Here is a 19,273-nt window from a genome sequence, read left to right as displayed (position 1 = left end):
CTGCCTTTTGCTCTGAGAGCAGGAGAGTCTTCCATGTCCCTAATGGAAGCTGGTCTTTCCTTATAGCCAGCGCCAAGCTCTCGCTCAATGCAGTGCAGCTTGTTCTCTGCTCTAGCTCAATCTCTGTCCATGTTGACATCACCAGCCCTGTTCTAGATTACAGACATAAAGAAGTGACCTCTTACTTCAGCCTAGGAAAAATATCAAGACTAGCTGATGAGTTCTGTACAGGGCAGGTAAGTATGAGCAGAATCCCACCTCTGCCTTTGCATCAAACCAAATAAACTCAGACATATCCTGCCCATGTCTACTGCCACATAGCACGACGCCCCATAGCACACAATTTTGGCGGGATCCATTTGTCTTTCAGGGCACCACTGTGATGGGTCCCCTAGGACACATCCTATGGATCCAGAGGACCATAGGCAGACCCTATTAACCTGGAGACTAAGATGCCTAGGGCATCTTGCTGAARTCCTGTGGTTATGCCAGGACACCCTGGCACTCAACAAAGCACAGAGGCCTGCACAGCCCCTTGCTGAAAGGGTAGAGCCTGRTGAACGACATGGAGGCTGAAAGCCACGTTGCTCCAGTGACCTGCTGAGCAAACAGGCACGCAAGTGGTCGATGCCTCCTCCAGTGACCCACATAGAAAAGCACAGGGGAGCAGCGACCCAACAGGTGGTCCAGAGGCACCTCACAGAAGGGCAGAGTCCAGAGGACRGGAAACCATGGCCAGTGGGGATACTACCCTGCGGAGGCAGCAAAGTCCCTGAATGACGGGAGGGAGGCTCCTGGTCCGCATCAACCCTACATCAGCCATCCACTACTGACACAGACCTGACGGAGCTTGGAAGCTGATGGATGAGGAGAGCACTGGGTGCAAAGTCACGACCCTCTGCAGGTGAGCATGAGCCCAGATGAAATCCCTAACTGCCACAAACCCATTCACTACAGGCAACAGAGGCACTGTGGCACCTTTGCCCTCTGAGAGCAGATGTATCTGCCCCCAGGCCTGCAACGTTGAAATTGCTTTACTTATAGCCCTGTCTGCAAGTGCTGGCAGGGAGAGGTAGGGCTCCTTATCTTGTCCTCATCAAGGACTGCATCTGCCCCAAACAGTTCATCAAAACTGGGCTGATGCAGGGCTGGGAAGGTCAGGTCCAAAGTTCTGCCCCTCATATCAGCGGCTGCCAAAAAGCAGAAGCCAGAATAATGGCATTTCCAACGAGATTGGACGAAAGCCCTGATTAGCAGTGATTGCTTTAAAAGCATTGTTGATTTAAGGAGACATGGATCAGGTGTTATGAAACTCCCACGTGGGTTTGTACACAAGTAACGCCCACAGATCACAGAGGTTAACACACATGCTGAACAGGCTGCCTCCCTCCTCTGGGACATTTCTCTCTCCCTAACCGGGCACAACTTCGATGAAGGCAAGATGATCAGGCCTCTAGACACATCTCGCATGGCTGCAGCCCCTAAGCTCGCAGCACACGGCTGTGACAGCCCCTCCACAGAGCAATCTGGGGTGGTCATTGCATATGGATCTCAGGGGCTGAGCTACTGGCAGCCTGCCTTACACCTTGTGCCTTTTCTGCTTCACATATTCTCACCTAGCAAACACTGCTCTTTGTTCCCATCTCTACTATCCCCTCTCATCTCACTTGCCAGTCTTTCTGCTGCCTGAGGCCTTCCCTCTCTCAGCTGCTGAGACCTCCAGTACCAATTACCTGCCCTTTGGGCATCCTTTTGCTCTGCAGCTTCTTGGCACTCCCCAGCAATGTTGCTGCCTGTCCATTCCAATAAGAACCATAAATGAAAAACAACCCCGGGCTGATCCAGACAGGCAGTTTGCTCCTCATACTCTGGCTTTTTCTTCCTTTGCTTAACTTTGGGAATTTTTCCCCTTGCAAATTTGGTGGCTGAGCACTGCAGGCCACAGTGAGCAGCAGCTGCCTGCGTTCGGACGAGAGACACCAGCACTCCCAGCATGACATGCTCAACAAACATGCACCCAACTCACCTGAACCCAGCACAGATCCCCCTCAGGCAACCCCGTTCCACTGGAGTCCAGGCAGGGAATCCACTGAATGCGTAAGAGGCACACTGAGATGCCTCTAACCTCAGGGAGATAACATGAGTTATCAAGAGTTAACACGAAGATTTCCCTCTCTCCTCCTCTATTCCCTCCCCTTCCATCATCCCTCCCCACAAAATTATCACCCAGCTCACATGTGGGTGGTGGGACGTCAGACGGGGAGGTGTACTGGGGAGGGAGAACTTTCTCCCCAGCTCTCTTACAACATACCCCTCGCCAGACCTTGAACTGTGGCCCTGAAAGGAAGGCAAGAAAAGAAAGTTGTCACAGRCAGGCAGGGCAGAATACAAAAGTTTGCGGAGAGGAATGATGGCACTTAGTAGAGTGAGTTCAGGTCTGCTCATAGTCTCTGATCATACAGATCCTGCCATGTAGGGTTCATGGCATTGCCCTGGCTGTCTACCACATACCCCACCAGTGCTTTAATGGGATTGTGACCTCTCTCAATAGGGTAGTGCAATCCCTTAAAAGAGACTTGGAAATCTACAGAACAAGCCATCTCCTGAGACAGTTACAGTAAACCTGCTTTAGTGATCAAGCTCAAGGCTCCCAGGTGCCAACCAGGAAGATTCAGCGACCAAGTGAGGAGGCCAAAGCTTGTTCCAGGCTCATGCAAACCCATCCACATCTATGCTATACACTGCAAATRCAAATGTGGCTCTGACAGCCCACAGAGACACTGTCTGGGTGTTTGCTTTGACAGGGTAGTCATATCTGCTAGGAGGAAGCATTCCTGTGTGACTTTACAGCTACACCAGAGGCTTTGCCTGTGTGCATGTTCCAGCCCCAGTGCCCTTTCCCGAGGCTCTTCACAACCAATATTGGCAGCAGACATTCCAGTTCTGCCACTTTTATCAAGGCAGTTCAGCACAGTAATTCAGCTTTAATGGCTGTTACTGTCTCCTCTTTGTGCTTTGTCTGCTAATGTGCCTGCCAAACTCTTGTTGACCTCTGCAAGCACCCATGTGGTCAAATCAAAGCGGTGCACAAGATCAGAGGCAGGATGTGYCCAGCACATGCTCTGATATGCTCACCTATGTTAGAGCTCACCGGATGAGCAGCCCCTGGTCCCCACAGTGCAAAACCTGCCAGCCACACTGGAGAGCTGACAAAAGCCCTGGTGAGGCTGCAGTAACAACTCGGATAGACTATGGCTTTTCCCTGGCAGCAAGACACACAGAAAATAAAAAAAAAAAAAAAAAAACACAGTGCAAAACCTGCCAGCCACACTGGAGAGCTGACAAAAGCCCTGGTGAGGCTGCAGTAACAACTCGGATAGACTATGGCTTTTCCCTGGCAGCAAGACACACAGAAAATTAAAAAAAAAAAAAAAAGGCCAAAAGAAAGAAAGAAAAAAGCACAGGAGCACTGGGGATGGCTTTGGTTGAAGAAGATGGACATCTTCTCCAAGGGAAGACATCTCCTGCTCCGAGGTGCATTTATCTACTACCCCAGGTAACATGTTAAAGAGAGTGTGGTCTCTGATTCAGTTCTGTTAGGCAACCCAAAGTGCAGGCAAATCAGCTCGGGGCAAGGGCTGGATGCTGTCTCCTGGGTCCGGAGAGCTCTGAGCTAGCCAACTCCATCTCTGTGGCCTCAGACAGGGAGCATAGCTGAAAGGGCAGCAGAGACGCAATTACAGCTCAAACAGACAACGCCTGTTCCCTGGTACCCAAGACAATAAATAAATAAATAAATAAATAAATAAATAAATAAATAAACAAATAAATAAAAATAAAAGAACGCATGCAGAAGCCTATTTCCAGACTTCAATTTCCCAAGCGCACCACTTGCTGTGGCACTGGCTTTCACCTACCCGTTAGGGCTGATGGAGTAGACCCAGACAAGGAAGTTAGGCCTGATCCTTCTCTTTCATGGGCCAGAACCAATGTCTGAAGGGCCAAGCTCCATCTCTTGGCTTGCGGCCTGTATCTCAAGTCCTGAAAGACTAAATCATGAATATCACATGCTGGCTCCATGCAAGCATTGTACTGCTGCAGTCCCTACAGATTAAGGACAGGACCACTGACCATCCTGCCAGGGACACGGCTATGACCCTTGGCAGCTGGTGAAAAGGTGCAGTAGAGGTCATCCAAGAGCGAAATAAGGATTGAGATAAGCCTGGGCATACAAAGCTGACCTAAATACTCAATTTATCTGCACTGAAGCATTTTGYGGGAACACCACATTTATTTTTCAAAACTGCAGATGGAAAATGACCTGTGACATTAAGGTAAGAAAAGACCTAAATGAAACCTTTATCACAACAAAACATGTGAGGATCATTCTCCATCAGGGTAAAAAAAGGCTGTGAATTCTACTTTTCTTCCCATAGACAGAAAATTCAACTCTGAAGTTTCTTAACAGCCAATAATTTGCTGTAGTTTTAATCCTCCTAGAGGCACGAGGCACCTTTATCCTGCTGCAGCAGCCTCTGCTTGTGGAGGTACTCACGTATCTGCCCTTTTTTTTTATATAATATAGACATCACTTTTTGAGCAGCTCAGCTGCAGGGATGTCAGGAAGGACAGAGGAAGGGCTGACACTCTCACTGGACATGAATTGCCACGTGKGCTCCAGCCCTGACTCCTCCATCACTGAAGAGCTGGCAGATGAGCACAGCTTAGGAGTAAGTCCTAAGACACAAGGTTGCCCCACTGAGCTGCAGGAACGTAGCTCCTCCTTCCCATACAAGCTGAGGGGTGATCATCACAACAGCATCAAAACCACTCCCTGGGCCTTCAGAGCCACCCAGGTCTCTGGAAGGGATCACTGTGGTAGCTTGGGAGCTGCTTGGATCACGAGCTCCATGGTGGGCAGATCACCCCCTTGCTTGCACAAGGTCTGCTTGGGCCAAACTCTCAGCCCATTCSCATCCTGGGCTGGAGACAGGTTAGGGTCGTGTTCCTGCTGTCCTTCTGGCCCTCTTCACTGTTCCTCCGCTTCTCAAATAATAAAAGGCAAGATCCAGAGGGAAGCTTTCCAGAGAATCACAACAGGATATGTTTGCTCTCTGAGCCTCTGCTGCAGAGAGCAAGGAGCACAGTCAGATGTACCACTGTCTCTCCCCTGGTCTACCCACACAAACTCATCACAGGTGGGAGCTGGAAGTCCCCTTGGATGCAGGGCTCTGATGCAGGTATAGCGTCAAGCTCTGGGAAACCTCCTCATGGTGCATCTCCAAGGGCTTCACAAGTGAAGGGATCTCAGTACCCCATTTTACAGGCAGGAAAACCAAGACAGGGTTGTGTCAGACCTGAGCACAGCTCAAGTGAAGAGGTCACACTATTAATCCAGCACACAGCCTCAAGGCATAGGGTATTTCCCTGCTTTGGGGTAAATGAACTCACCACRTGGCTGGTCCCAGACTGACCATGGCTGCATTTGCCATTTTTAGCCAAATTAAACCCACTGCCYTGAGGATCTAATCAATGGGGACAGACTTCCCTGTGCTCCCTGGAGACCATCCCAGGAGATCAAAACTGAGTGATCCACGTGGGACACGGCTAATCCAGAGCAAATACAAGGTGCACAAGAAGAGAGCAGCATGACAAGTGGGAAAACATTGCTGTCTCCACTGCACAGAGGGACCTGTTCTGCTGCTGCTGCCCACCTTGCACATTTTCTACAGATTTCCATCCTCCTCTATGAGCCAGAGGACTCCGCTCCCTGAAAACAAAACAAAATTAAAAATGATTCCCCTCAGCCCACCAGCCCACAGTGCTGCTGGCATCCCGCTGACATGAAACCCAGAACTGCTCAGGCAGTTCAGCCTGCCAGATCAGCCCTYACTGCTAAGCCTGACCACAGAAAAGTCTCACATATCACCAAAGACCTTCTCATCCCTGCTCTGCCTACAGAGCCCTCCTTTTTTCTTCCTTCCTCTTTCTTTCCTCATGGTGGGTGCTGGCTTTTTCTCCTGCAGTCCTGGTGGAGTAGCCACCCCAGCCCTCACCAGAGCCACGCTGTCAGCAGCCCCATAGATCAGGTCTTCCCTGGGACACTCGCATGTCCCCTATTTGCACGTCAGGGTGCATCCCTCCTCTTGGACGATCAGTTGGGTGACTTTTGGGACTCAGCTAGCAGAGCAGCACAACTCAGACTTGCAGTGTCACCCCTTGGCTCAAGGCTGCATTTGCCTCTAGCACCCCAGCCTCTACAACCAAGAGGCAGTTGTCGGAAAGTGTTTGCCCACATGCTCATAACATAGTCTCCATCACAGACTCAACATTTCCCAGCAGGCACACATGACTCCATTTCATATCCCTACAGGAGCCCTCCAGCAACCAAACAGACTATCCCAGCACCAGGAGCATCAAAGCACCTGTCCTGGCACCCTGATCATCACAGACGGCAGCTCCTGCTGCCCAAGCCAGGAAACAGCACCTATTTTTGGTGTTACCTCCCCTTGTAGCTGCTTTCTGACCAGGGAAGCTGCTGAAGARCTAACCGTGATGCTGGGAGAGCTCCCATGCAAATGAGGGTTTATAGGACTGGAAGGGCTGCCCTTACAACGCTGCCAGGGCATTTTGCTGTAAACATTTGTTATGTCTGCATCTCTACCCAGCTGTGTCCCTACTGCATCCCCGAGACACCCCCCTTGGCCACCATTCAGGAGAAACAGGGGAYGTTCTCCAGCAGCACAGCTCCTGGCTGTGGGAGAAGCCACCACTGTCCTCACTTACCCAGAATAATCCCACTTTTTGACACCTTTGTTAATGAAACTAGAGGAATGCTTGTTCCCCTGTGGACACAGCACAGCTGCTTGCTTAATCAGGAATTTGCCTAGCCAACTGAATGCTATATTTTTAGAGGAGCCAGAATAGTTTCCCTTAGGCATTTTTATAATTTATTTTTAATGTTTATAGCTAATTTCTGCTTAAGTAAGCCTGTGACTTTCTACAACAATTTTACCGTAACTAATCATAAGCGAACATAACCAAACTAACAAGTGCTAATTAGGCCCTCAAAACCTTAATCTGCTCTGACAGTCAGCACCAGCTGCCCACAACTGGGGCTCCACCATGTCTCTTCTCAGCACAGCCATCATCACCCACCTTTTACTTGAATGTAGGAGAGGAGGAGCCTGCTCCTTCGGAAGTTAGTGAAGATGGGACATCTCCTGCTCCATGGCATGCACAAGCAGAGGGAGAGGACAAGGCCCAGACAAATGGCCAGGGCTAGTAGTACCAGTGGTCTGCATGGAGGACTACAGATGTCAGGGGATGTCTGTTGTCTAACACCCTCCAAGTCTCACAGTAACACTCGCTGCGATCAGAGACCAGCTCAGTAAAGTGGCAGAGAGAGGACACATGGGTATGTGCTCACTTGATTCCTCCTTTCTGTTTTCCCCTGGGCTGCTGAGCCAGTTGCAGCAAGGTGTGTGCTGTGACAGCAAACCTCTATGATTCACAAGCCACAGGGATGTAAGGAACAAGGAGCTCCTGCTTCGTGGGGCTCCTAGAGAGGCATGGAGCTCCTAGAGAGGGTCCAGCAGAGCACTACAAAGATGATTAAGGGAATGGAACATCTCTCGTATGAGGAGAGACTGAGTGAGTTAGGCCTGTTCAGCTTGGAGATGAGAAGGCTGAGAGGGGACCTGATTAACATGTATAAATACATGAAGGGAGAATGTAGGGAGGAAGGTGCCGAGCTCTTCTCAGTGGTGGCCAGTGACAGGACAAGGGGAAATGGGTATAAGTTGAAACACAGGAAGTTCCATCTGCATGTGAGGAAGAACTTCTTTACAGTGAGGGTGACAGAGCCCTGGMACAGGCTGCCCAGGGAGGTTGTGGAGTCTCCTTCTCTGGAGATCTTCCAAACCCGCTTGGTTGCCGCCCTGTGCCCSGTGCTCTGGGTGTCCCTGCTGGAGCAGGAAGGTTGCACTAGATGATCTCTAGAGGTCCCTTCCAACCTTGAACATTCTGTGATTCCGTGAAGGATGATCTGTGAGGACTGACAAGGGCATGCTGATGGCCAAATGATGCAATGCTGGATGGGGTAGGTGGGCCAAGTGGTAGACCAAGTCACTGAAGTAATTACTTTTTGAACCTTTCCTTGTGCTTCCCCACATATGCTCCCCTTATTTGTACTATGCATATCCCCACAGTTCAAACTGTTATCCACATTAACTACAAATGCCCTTCCCTGGAAGTTGTGTTTATTTGCACTGTCCGGTAGGATGGATGGATCAGTTGGGAGTGGGTCTCTGATTCACAGGATTAAATATTCCATACATAAGATGTTCAGTGTTTTCTCCATTTATGCAACATTCCCTGCTTCTCCCCATGAATGTAACTATCTTGTCATCTCAAATTGCAGTAATATGAGCACTGCACAGTTCTCAAAAAACCCAGAAAAACTGTCTTCTATCCCTTGTGGCAAACAGAGGGCATCCATTCAAAACCTCTGGGAGTGCCAGYGTCCGGGCTGCTTCCCAGTGGAGCAGATGTACCCTGGTCCATAGAACCATAGGTCCATTCCCAACACGTAAAGCCTCTGCTTCTGCTAGCAGTGCTGCTGTTCCCCCATGAAAGGCAAAGGCAGCATCACCAGGGTCTCTTTGGCTGGTCAGAGCACTGAGGCTCTTCCCCAGGCACCACTGACGCAAACACTGCAGTGTGGGAAAAACGGAGCACAATTTTCACGAACAGATGGATGGAAAGGTCGGACATTCTTTCCAAGTACTAACGACCCAGGTCAGTATCTCAGGGGTTTTTAAATTTCTATGCAAACTTCTCCATTGGAACAAACAAAAAAAATCTACAAAGGAAAAAATCACCTCTATTTCTTTCAAATTAATGGATTCACTTCTCAAGCTGAGAAGCAGACTTTGAATTCTGAAGGTAGGATATTTCCAAGAACTGCATGTCTCCCAGCTAAAGTGATGTCAGAGCCTCCCCAGACAGAGAAGGGATGAGTAATGGTAAATTCCATAGACTGTAAAAAGAGCAGCATCACTGATGTTTAATACAATGAAAATTCCTTACTGTAAACTGGTGAATGCTACTGCTGTGATCTAACCATGGGGGTCTTAAAAATGCTTTAAAAAATGTAATTTCTGGAAGCTTCAGATTCATTTTGAATTCAGCTTCACTTCAAAATGCTCAGTGAATAAATAACACAGAATATATTTGACTCATATTTCAAGACGGGCATCAGAGGTCCCAATACTTTGTCCTAAGCTTTTTTTTTTTTTTTTTTTAACAAATAAGACCCAGTTCTTTCAAAATGTCCTACAAAACATTTGGTTTTCTTGCTTATCTGTCTCATTTAAACTTGACAGCAATTAGGTCATTCAGGAATATGGGCTTGGGAGTTTTCCCGTCTCATATATAACCAGATCAATAGAGCACGTGCCCAACTGACTGGACACAAGACTGTTATGAAATAGAGCAAGGCCAACTCCCACTTTGCCTGAATGCAGCCCAGAAGAGTTTCTAAACCACCCATATTTTGGAGCTAGCTGTGAAGAGTTGATGCTTTCTATTAGGTTTTAAATATCTATAGGATGTTCTCCCCATTGGGAGATGAAAATATGGTTTGTTTAGAATTCTAAAGGATAAAAATATCTGCTACTGGAGCTTCTAATACGATGCACACCCACACACACACAAAAGACAACAGAAAAACTTCTGTTAAATTCCATTTGTGAAAAGTAAGAGCCGACACCACACCAGAGAAAAGGAGCTTCACTAATTGTTCTTGAACCCTTTCCCACAGCAGCCCAGAGCATCTACCAGTCAGACTTAGGATCCCTATGGATCCCAGCCCTGGATACCCAGCAAGGCAGAAAGCAGGATCCTCCACAATTCCCCATGCTGAGATACAGCACGGCACATGGATGGCAGGAAGCCTGGGCCACCCTCAGTGCTCCTAAGTGTCCTTCATCTGCCCAGCTGCAAATCCAAGGGAGGACTTCATCTTGCACCTTGCTGCTGCGCTCCCAGCAGTAGGTGAAGTCCTGAGGCCACCTTGTGGCTAATTGCATGGATTGTTTTTAATTTCTGYTCTAATTTCACTGCACTGGATGCTCCCAGCAGTTCCCAGAAGACTGGGCCATGCGTCAGCACCCACCAGGGTCCATGTGTGCTCTGAAAGCCAAGGGCCTTTCTCTCAGTCAGCTCCTCCTAGACTTCGGCTTTCTAAAGGTTACCTGAGAGTTACCCAGCTCCCAGGGGTTACATGTCCTCTGGCTGCCCTCCTCGGATACTGAGGTTACACCACTGAAAACGTCAGCTCTTTGATTATTTTTACCTGGACAGCCTGTAAGTGAGGGACCATTTGTATGAGCTGACATGGCAAGCTGATCCCATTTCAACAGAGCAGCCCTCCCATATGCAGGAAGACCAAAATAACTGTCTCTAAAGCACCAGGAAGCCAGTCAGCACAAAAATGACATAGACCTGTGGGGATGAGGGAGAGTTTCCCATCATTCTCCACTTGCACGAAGAAAATGCAAACCCACACACTTCTCAGACCCCAGGAATAGCCCAGTGACTCATCAGCTGCATGACTGTTTCTGCTGGGAGCTGGCAATGGCTTCAGCAGAAGGTGGCATCACACTCTCCACCTAAGTATCCCAGGCCTACTGCTTACAGGGTGCCTCCTAGTCAGCGCTCCCTATTCTCCTTTCCACCCTAACCAGGCCTCCTACTCTTTGGCCACTTTCCCATACCTCTGCACGAGTGCAAAAGACCCCTCATACAACTCCATTGATACCCGGCCTACCCAGGCCGTCAGCAAGGGAAACAGAGAAGACAAAGCTGAGACAGAGCAATTCTAGAGGGAAAAAAACCCCAAGGATTTAATGGAATGAATAGAGAAGCTCCCCAAGTCCACATAGGAGCGACACGTCTGACACTCTCCAATTTAGGATCAGTCCTTCCTTTCTGCCCACTGGAAGGCCAGGGGCATTCAGGATCAGCAGTGCTTGATTTGCTTCTTTAGAGTGCTCTCCAAGGAGAGGATTAAGGTGCATTGCTAACTCCACAGCCCATGAAGGCATCTCCATGGCAGCCTTTTCCTCATCTCTTCAAATCTTCCAAGGAAGGGAGCTCAGCTCAGAAGTCCCTCTCTCCTTGGTGAGTGAAGAATCTTTGTGTTATCCAACAGGTGGTAAAAGCTGTACAAAAACCATCCTGGAGCGGGGGAAGGAGAGCCACACTGGTCCTAGCAGTGAGATTCGAGCTCTGTCAGCATTAGGAGACCAGCTCTGGTGGAAGGAAGAGGTTGTCCCGTGCCCAGCCTGGAAGGCAAGTCCTCTAGCGGGCAGGTGAGTTGACGGAGCCTCTGGAAGACAAACGCAGGCACTGAACATCTTGCAAGCACAAAAGGCAGTTTGGRTCCTCCCTTCCCAGTCACTGCTATCACACACTCAGGTATAAGGGCTGCAAGTCCTGTCCCTAAAAGCCAGGGCATCCTGCAATGGAGGCAGCCATCACTTCAGCAATTGAGAACGCACAGATCTTTGAAGTAATTACCACACTACCATGAGCACTGAGCACGTGGGAGGTGTGAGACACTGGGAAAGCTTGTTCACCCATCTATTCCTGGCCACAACTAGAAAGCAGCTCAAGTGAAGGTCAGTGCCAAGCCTCTCAGGGTCATCCCCTGCTTCAGTACACACTGCAAAGGGAAAGCCTGTGCATTCAAGTTTGGCTTAAGCTGGGCCAACATGTGCGCAAGGAGCACTTGCCCTATATCACACAGCATGGTCCTTGCAGGCTCCAGTAGCCAGAAACAGAAGGATCAGGGTCCCATTGGATCAGCCCCAGGGATCATGGTCCCATTGCTGTCACAACCCATGGCTAAGAACTTGCAGGAGGCAGAGAAAGGATGAGACCTAGGGGATTAAGGCCTTCTGCAAAACCTTCTTTTCCCCTGCAGTAAACTGCAGCAGAGACAGGATCCATGTCTAGAGCAAGACCTATTTTGCTGGGTGACTGCTCTCACAGGGCAAACCCACAGCAGCCAGCACACAGGCTGAAGCAACTCTGTGTGTAAAGCAGGTACCAGACCACTGATGCTGCAACAGCAACTCCAGACACGCAGTAATTCCCTCCACTTCCTCCCTTCAGACTCAGAAGAGCTGGAGAGAGAGGAGGAGAGTCTCAGTGCCAGGACCCTGCCTGCAGCGCTTATGAGATCTGGAGTTTCCTTGGAGTAAGCCTTCAAATTTGAGTCAAGGGCAACCTCCAAACTGAGTTGGAGCACTGGATATCATCTCTGTGCTCACCATTTAAGGAGCTGATTCCTGATGATGCATGCAAACATGCAGAAGCAATAACCAAGTAGCACCAAGAGGCAACAGGCAGCTCTGAGCAGCCCGCCAGTCAGAACTCAGTAAAGCCAAGAGTTTGTTATAGCAATGGATTCTCAATTAATTGAGTCAATTAAATCTAGTCTCCCTAATAATTAACCTGCAGCACACAAACAACCTCCTTTCAGGACTGGATTTCTGCACATACCTTCAGTCCAGAGCATTAGCCTTACCTCTTTGAGGGAGCCTTTGATGGTGGAGAGTTTGTAGATGATCCAAAGTGGGATGCACACCATGGAGGACAGGGCCAGCAGCCACCCCAAGGTGTCTCCCCACCATGGGTACACATACTTCTTGTTGTAGGTCAGCGGGGTGTATTTGATCAGAGAAAACAGGAAAGTTGCCTGGCAGTGGCGGATGAAGCCAAGGGAAAAAGAGCAAGAAAATAAGCACCGTTAATCAGAACAGGCTCTTCCTGGCAACTCTGCACCTCCACAGGGAGTTTCATTGCACTGAAGAGCACCCAGAACAACTGAGGAGACATAGACCAGTTTTGCTTCTATGAACCTTAGCGCTGGGCTTAGCACTGGGCATGGAAGCAAGTTGCTCGGCCAAGCACAAGCACTAGACTGAGTCGGTCCCCATTGCTCTGCCCTATGCCATGGTCTGCAGGCCATAGACATTTGCAGAGCAACAGGCACCCAAAGGGCAGACCATATCAGCCTCTCTACATACAGAGGCATCTCTMTTCTATGTGTGTATTTATGTATGAATGTATGTCCACATCTCAGAGGCACCCACCTCTACCCATCTCCCAGATGTCCAGCCCCATACCCGCAGGTTCTCACCAGGCAAACAGCAGGTGTGATGAAAAGCCAGCAGTATTTGATGACTGGCCACGGCCGGTACCCAATCATGTCTTCAATGTTACTGTAGAAACGCTCAGCACCTGCAGAAGAGGGCAGGTTATGCCTCACCACTCCCAAGCAAAAAGGACAATGTGGTCTGTGCCTCCTGGGGAGGACCTCTGTGTAAGCAGGGYTCCCATTTGACCACTGGTCAGGAGCTCCTCTAAAGACATGCAGTTACATTAGGACAGCTGGCAGCCATGCTGGGGGCCTCACTGGGGATGTGGCAAGCTTCAGTCTGCATCCTGGAATAACATTCAATCACCTAGAATAGCACGTAGGTCACCACRGCCAGCCCCTTAGCAAGTATCACCAAACTAGGACCTGAAGCCAAGCAGATTCCCCAGRGAGGGAAGATCCCCAACAGATGAGTCCACAGGTACCAAAACAAGGTTCAACAGGCTGCCTTACACTGAGAAGCAACTGCCAAGAGCAGCTGTGGGCTAGCATTTTGACGCTGAACCAAGCAAGAACATGAGAGACCAGAGCTGGGTACCCCCTGCACCGGTTCCTACTCACCATAGACCCAGGCAATACAGAGGGTCTCGAAGATGGCCACAAAGAGCAGGCACATGCCACTGGCAGCGTAGTAATCGAAGAGCTGGAAGACGTACATCCCACCCTGGGAAAGGCCAAACAGGGAGCAAGGCAGGATTGGTAGGAAGAGAAAAGAAAGAAATGAGGGACAAGCAAAGAGCTCCATCCAGAGCAGGAATCAAACTCAACATTTTCCCCTGAGCTAGAGGCCCTTTATCTCTCTCTGGGAAACAGCAAAAGTTACATCCCTTGTGCTCACACCATAACAGAGACCTGCAGCAGCCCCAGAAACCTCCCTGCTCTCCGGGGTCTCTCTCTCTTCTTTCCAGGGCAGAGAAGGAGAGGGAAAGTCACCATCAGAGGCTATTTCAGGACAGGATATAAAGAAAATCCTTGGGGAGGAGGAGATGCCCATAAGAGACACAATGCACCTCATCAAATTCAGCCTTCTAATTTGCACAGGAAAATAGATGTGCGTGCAATTTCGCAAGCACCTATTGCTATGAGCTCACAGGCTAGCGAGTGGATGTTTCACTGCTCAATTCTGCAACCCAGTCTACAAAAGAGGTTCATAATTAAGCCAGACACAAAGTTCCAGATGCAACATCAAAGGCTACTTTTACATTATCAGGCCCAAATGGAAATCATTTTTTTTCTTATTTCCATCATAGTAGCATCAATCCCTCCCACTTTCAGGAGAAGTCAAAGATTTTCAATGAAAAYAGTTTTAACTCCAGGTAATTAATCACACTTCATAAAGAGGGTATTGCACAGGAAATCACTGTAATGGATACTCGAATCCATCAAGTTTCCTAATCCCAGCTTTCATGCAGCTCCAYCCAGTAGGAAAGAGAAGGAGCAAGGGTTTCTCTCAATCATGCAACAGGCTACAGCTGCAAAGCTTTAGCCAGCTGAAAAGATAAATCTCAACCTCAATATCACCTGCCCAGAGCTCTAATTATCATTCGAGGCAGAAGAGGTGCAGGGATGTTTTAGCACATGTAAATAGCATAGGCAGTCAGGAATGGAAGGGAAAATTCCAAATGCCAGCTGGAAAGGGAAGGATTTGTGTTGGCACAGCTCATAGTTACAATGCAATATGCCCTTTCCAAAATACACTTTGGGCTCTTTAATGCCATATAGTGGTGAGATGCTTGAGTGGCCCAAACCTCACTGAGGAGCCAAGAGCCACCAGCATGATGGGTTGCATCATGATCTTGGGGCAATGGGAGAGGACTGCCACCCCYTGGGAAGCCCAGGTCCACTGCTCACAGCCCTCTCCCATCAGACACCATGCAGTTGGACAAGCCAGCTGGACCACCAGCTAGCCCACCACCCCAGGACCCCAATCCACCCAGCCACTGCTCACTGGTGGAGGGATTCACACCCACCGAGGGACCCACAGATGCTTGGAGGAGGGTGCAGACTCCTCACTTCTTCCCCCATCCCAAAATACCTCTGTGAGCATCACCAGGCCAACCAGATAGGAGAGGACGGACACCAGCAAGATGAGGGTTTCTCGGCGGTTCTTCTTGCGGAAGATGGTGGGGTACATGTCGACCAGAGCAGTGACAAGACTCTCCACGCAGACAAACTGCAACGAGCAGGGTCACCACCTCCATCAGCTCATCCCTCTGGGCTAATGCAACCCTGCCTGTCACCCCTGGGACAGGCTCCCCTCAGCCAGGAGGAACCAACAAAACTGATCTCAGACAGAACCACTGGTGCTCTCTGYGTCTCAGGTCGTGCTCAAAGAGCATGAGCAGACCTGGAAACTGCAACATGGCAACTATCTTAAGCCCTGCAATTCTCACTGTTACCTGACTGAGCACTGCAGCCATGGSGCTAACTACCTGTGTGGGGATGAGTCCTCATAACTGGCTCAGTGCAGGGCCACATTGAGATAGTTACACTGATTCCAGAACCTCAGTTATTGCCTCTGCACATCCCTGTAGAAAGGCCTTTTGCAGAAAGGCCTGTGCCCAGCCTACGAGTGGCCTCAACCCTTACCAAACRGCTGAAACTCTCCAAGCCTCATGCCTCCCCCTTGTCTCTGGCCATGGATCCTCCATAGCTGCTTGGGCACATCACTGTGCTCTCAGCAGGGAAAGCTGCTGCCCAGGATCTGCCTCCCCACACTCCCATGTGTCTTCTCCRTCAGCCCAGCTGCATCTGTTTGCATCCAGCTTGAAGGGGAGATGCTTGCTATCCTGCAGAAAATCCCCTATGCCTTTACCTGGCTGTCCAGTCCCAGCAAAACAACCATCAGGAAGAAGAAGCAGGCCCAGAGCGGGGAGAAGGGCAGCATGACGACAGCCCGAGGGTAGGCGATGAATGCCAGGCCAGGCCCTGAGAGGAGAAGGGCATTTAAAGCAGGCAGCAGACAGCAGATCTGGCATCTCCTAGATGCCTTGCACCCCAGCCTGGGGATGGGGAAGCAGCATCACTGCCAGCACCAGCACAGCAGGGCTGGCACGCAGCATGAGACCCATGTGCCCAGAGCCACGTGGGGCAGTGCCCTAGTGCAAGGCACAGCCCGTGCAGCCTTTTGCTCCAGTTACACCCAGCCACTTCCAGGACTGGAAGAAGAGCAGTGGGAAGGGAAGGGAAAGGAAGCACAGCAAGCAATGGCTGCACCACTACCAGGAGGGCTGGGAGCAGGAGCAAACCTCTGAATCCCTGGAAGCACAGAGCAAGCCAGCACACACGTTTTGCAGACCCATTACCCCCTCATCCAGGAGAGAAGTAGGTGCCGTGCTTGTATACATCTCACAGCTGGCAAGAGCTCTCCGAGGCAAGGAGGGGAGCTGCCCRTGGAAGGGAGCCTGCAGCTACCATGGCCATTGCACATGGCCGGGTACCCTGCAGCCGTGCCCGCCCCTCCGTGGCCCTCGCTCACCYGACTCGGCCACCTCGGCGATGGGCACTCCCTGCTCCCCCGCCATGAAGCCCAGGATGGAGAAGATGGCAAAGCCGGCCACGAAGCTGGTGCCGCTGTTGAGGAAGCAGAGCGCCACGCAGTCCCTGCGGAGCAGAAGGTGCAACATCAACCAGGAGCAAGGTGAGAGCCCAAGCTGCAGGCGCCCTGTCCCCCTGGCCCAGGCACCTGCTCCGCACTGGGTGCTGCAGAAAGATGGGCACACAGGAATCCCCAGGGAAAGCCCCCACTAACAGCAGTGTAAGGGTTTGGTTTGGTTTTTTTTTTTTTTTTCAATTGAAATTGTTGGCTTGTGAGATAGATTTGTGACCCATTTAAATGTTTGATCGTTTTTGCCCTCCCTCTCTCTTTCTCCTGGTTCCTCTGATATCCTGTGGCAACAAGTCCTAGAGATTATTTTTGGCCAAGAGTGTTTTTTTCCCTTAATAGATTTTCCAAACGTTATTAATTTTTGGTTGCCAGCACTACTAGATATCTCCTGGTTCTCATATTATGAGAAAAAGATAAATGGAGACATCCCATTTACTTTCTGTGATCTATTCTTTTTTTTTTTTTTTTTTTTTTTTTCAACTGTTTGACTTCATTCTTAACCATCTACTGTATAAAGTACAAATGTGTTATCCATCGATCTCATTTTCACACTCCAATCTCTCTAAGCCTCTCATGACTACCAGCCTAGGGACAACAACAAAATTTGCAGCTTCCTTCCAAGAGATTCTGAACCANTTTTTTTTTTTTTTTTTTTTTTGTCACTGTTTCACTTCATTCTTATCCATCTACTCTATAAACTAAAAATCTCTTATCCATCTGATTCATTTTCACACTCCAATCTCTCTAAGCCTCTCATGACTACCAGCCTAGGGACAACAACAAAATTTGCAGCTTCCTTCCAAGAGATTCTGAACCAAACTGAACACATACTTCCAGTAGTTAAAATAAAGGCCTATTCTGACTTCATTTAATGCTGCTGTGTAAATCCAGTGTGCTTTTCTGCATCAAGGTATCTAGCATTTTCTTTGGTTTTATGCTCCTCCCCATACATTAACTGGATTTGTTACTGTCTGCAAGCATTTCTGGAGAGACTACAGATCATGCAAAGCCCACAAACTGTGCAAATTGTTCAGGTTATTCCTTCCAAAACACAGCACTTTGCTTTGCCAGAGATGCACCTAACATCTTTGCACCTAACAGAAAGCACCTAACATCTTTGCTCTACCTTTTCATTTAGTTGCTAAGGCAGGAGAGGCTGAAAGCGATCTCCAGAGTGGATTGCCCTGCCGATGCAGAGGATCACGCTCTGCCTAGGTCAACAAATCCAGCTGGAAACTCACACCAGAAATTAATTCCTCCAACTGCTAGAAACTACCTACTCTTTATCCAAATTATTCCCTCAACCAGTTTATTCAAGCACCCATTTACCTCACACAGTTCCTCTTCCTTCCTGGTGGTTCTTTCCCCCAGGTGAATTTATGAAAGTTTAAACCCTTCTGGGAGAGGCATGGGCAGGGAGGTGGTCTCAAGTCACCTGGGAGGTAGGAAGGGGTTGTCATGGTGGACAGTAACATGGGAAAAAATCAGAGTGATGCTCAGATTTCCACCAGAAAGGGAATGCTCCAAGCCCAAATGATTGTCCTTACTGTCCTGAAGGAGGGGAAACAGTCTACGTCATTTGGTGCTATCTCAGAGAACTGCCTCATGGACAAGGGTCCTTCCTCCCCACATCTCTTTCTTTTTCCAGGTCACCAGTGGCTACATCTAGCCTGCAGCAGCTCAGTGCAGCACCACACCGTTACCTCTCAAAAACTGGCCCTGTCTTCCTGCACAGACCAAGGCTGCAAAATACAGGACAGACTCATTAGAGTTGGGTCCATACCTACAGAACAAGGATGGACAGAGGTGTGACACTGTAACAAGAAACAAATTCACTAGCATAACTGAATGGTAGAACAGAATTTCSTGCAGATAGACATCGCCTTCCTTTCTATAAAATCTCTCAGTTGGAGTTACAGAAACTTTTTATAACATTGGTGCTAGGCAGTCCTTKTTGTCATCTCCATGTTGCACATCCAGACTGGAGAAACAGAAGGTTAGTGCCCAAAGCCATGCAGCAGGTCAGAGCCAGATCTGTTATTACCTCCAATGCCACAGTTCTTTTTCTCAAAAAGAGTTTGGGAGAAAGGATATGAAAAGGAAGAGTGGGCTCTGCCCAATTACTGTTGGAGAAGTAGGAGTAAATTTCTAAGGCAAAGAGAAAGATGCAAGGACCATGTAGCCTGGTCCACTCAGACCTTCCACAGTAATGATAACAAATTAGAATTTAAACGCAGGGGAATTCAGGGCCAAGAGCAGGAACTCCATCAAAAGATGATGAGAAGAGACGTAGAGAGTTTTATTGGGCTTTTCACTTCCACTGGCCTTTTGCCTCTGGAGATAGAGCTCCAGATACTGGCCATATCTGCAGTGAAATGAGTATGCCTTCCCCGGACAACTTCAACTAAACCATTCAACCATTCCAATTTGGTAGTATG

At 49.2% G+C, this 19,273-nt stretch overlaps 2 protein-coding genes across 2 annotated transcripts in view; both read right to left on the bottom strand.

Moving 5' to 3' along the window:
* The window catches only part of SLC6A12 (solute carrier family 6 member 12), a 39,742-nt gene extending 37,662 nt beyond the window's left edge, over window positions 1-2,080 (bottom strand). The window contains exon 1 of the mRNA XM_026052125.1: window positions 2,027-2,080. The gene's annotated coding sequence lies outside the window, so the exon portion shown is untranslated. The remainder of the gene's footprint in view (window positions 1-2,026) is intronic.
* An 8,844-nt stretch (window positions 2,081-10,924) lies between these two features.
* LOC112958349 (sodium- and chloride-dependent GABA transporter 2) overlaps window positions 10,925-19,273 on the bottom strand; it is a 31,015-nt gene continuing 22,666 nt past the window's right edge. Inside the window, exons 8-14 of the mRNA XM_026052174.1 lie at window positions 16,707-16,831; window positions 16,044-16,156; window positions 15,264-15,401; window positions 13,790-13,892; window positions 13,211-13,311; window positions 12,596-12,766; window positions 10,925-11,392 (exon numbers count right to left, since the gene is read on the bottom strand). Coding sequence (XP_025907959.1) covers window positions 11,273-11,392; window positions 12,596-12,766; window positions 13,211-13,311; window positions 13,790-13,892; window positions 15,264-15,401; window positions 16,044-16,156; window positions 16,707-16,831 — 871 coding nt within the window. The 3' untranslated portion in view covers window positions 10,925-11,272. The remainder of the gene's footprint in view (window positions 11,393-12,595; window positions 12,767-13,210; window positions 13,312-13,789; window positions 13,893-15,263; window positions 15,402-16,043; window positions 16,157-16,706; window positions 16,832-19,273) is intronic.

The sequence above is a fragment of the Nothoprocta perdicaria genome, unplaced genomic scaffold (genome assembly GCF_003342845.1).
Source record: "Nothoprocta perdicaria isolate Ctin4 unplaced genomic scaffold, notPer1 scaffold_84, whole genome shotgun sequence".
Taxonomy (NCBI): Eukaryota; Metazoa; Chordata; class Aves; order Tinamiformes; family Tinamidae; genus Nothoprocta; species Nothoprocta perdicaria.
Note: the sequence above shows the minus strand (reverse complement) of the source record. Positions and strands in the feature narration are given on the sequence as shown.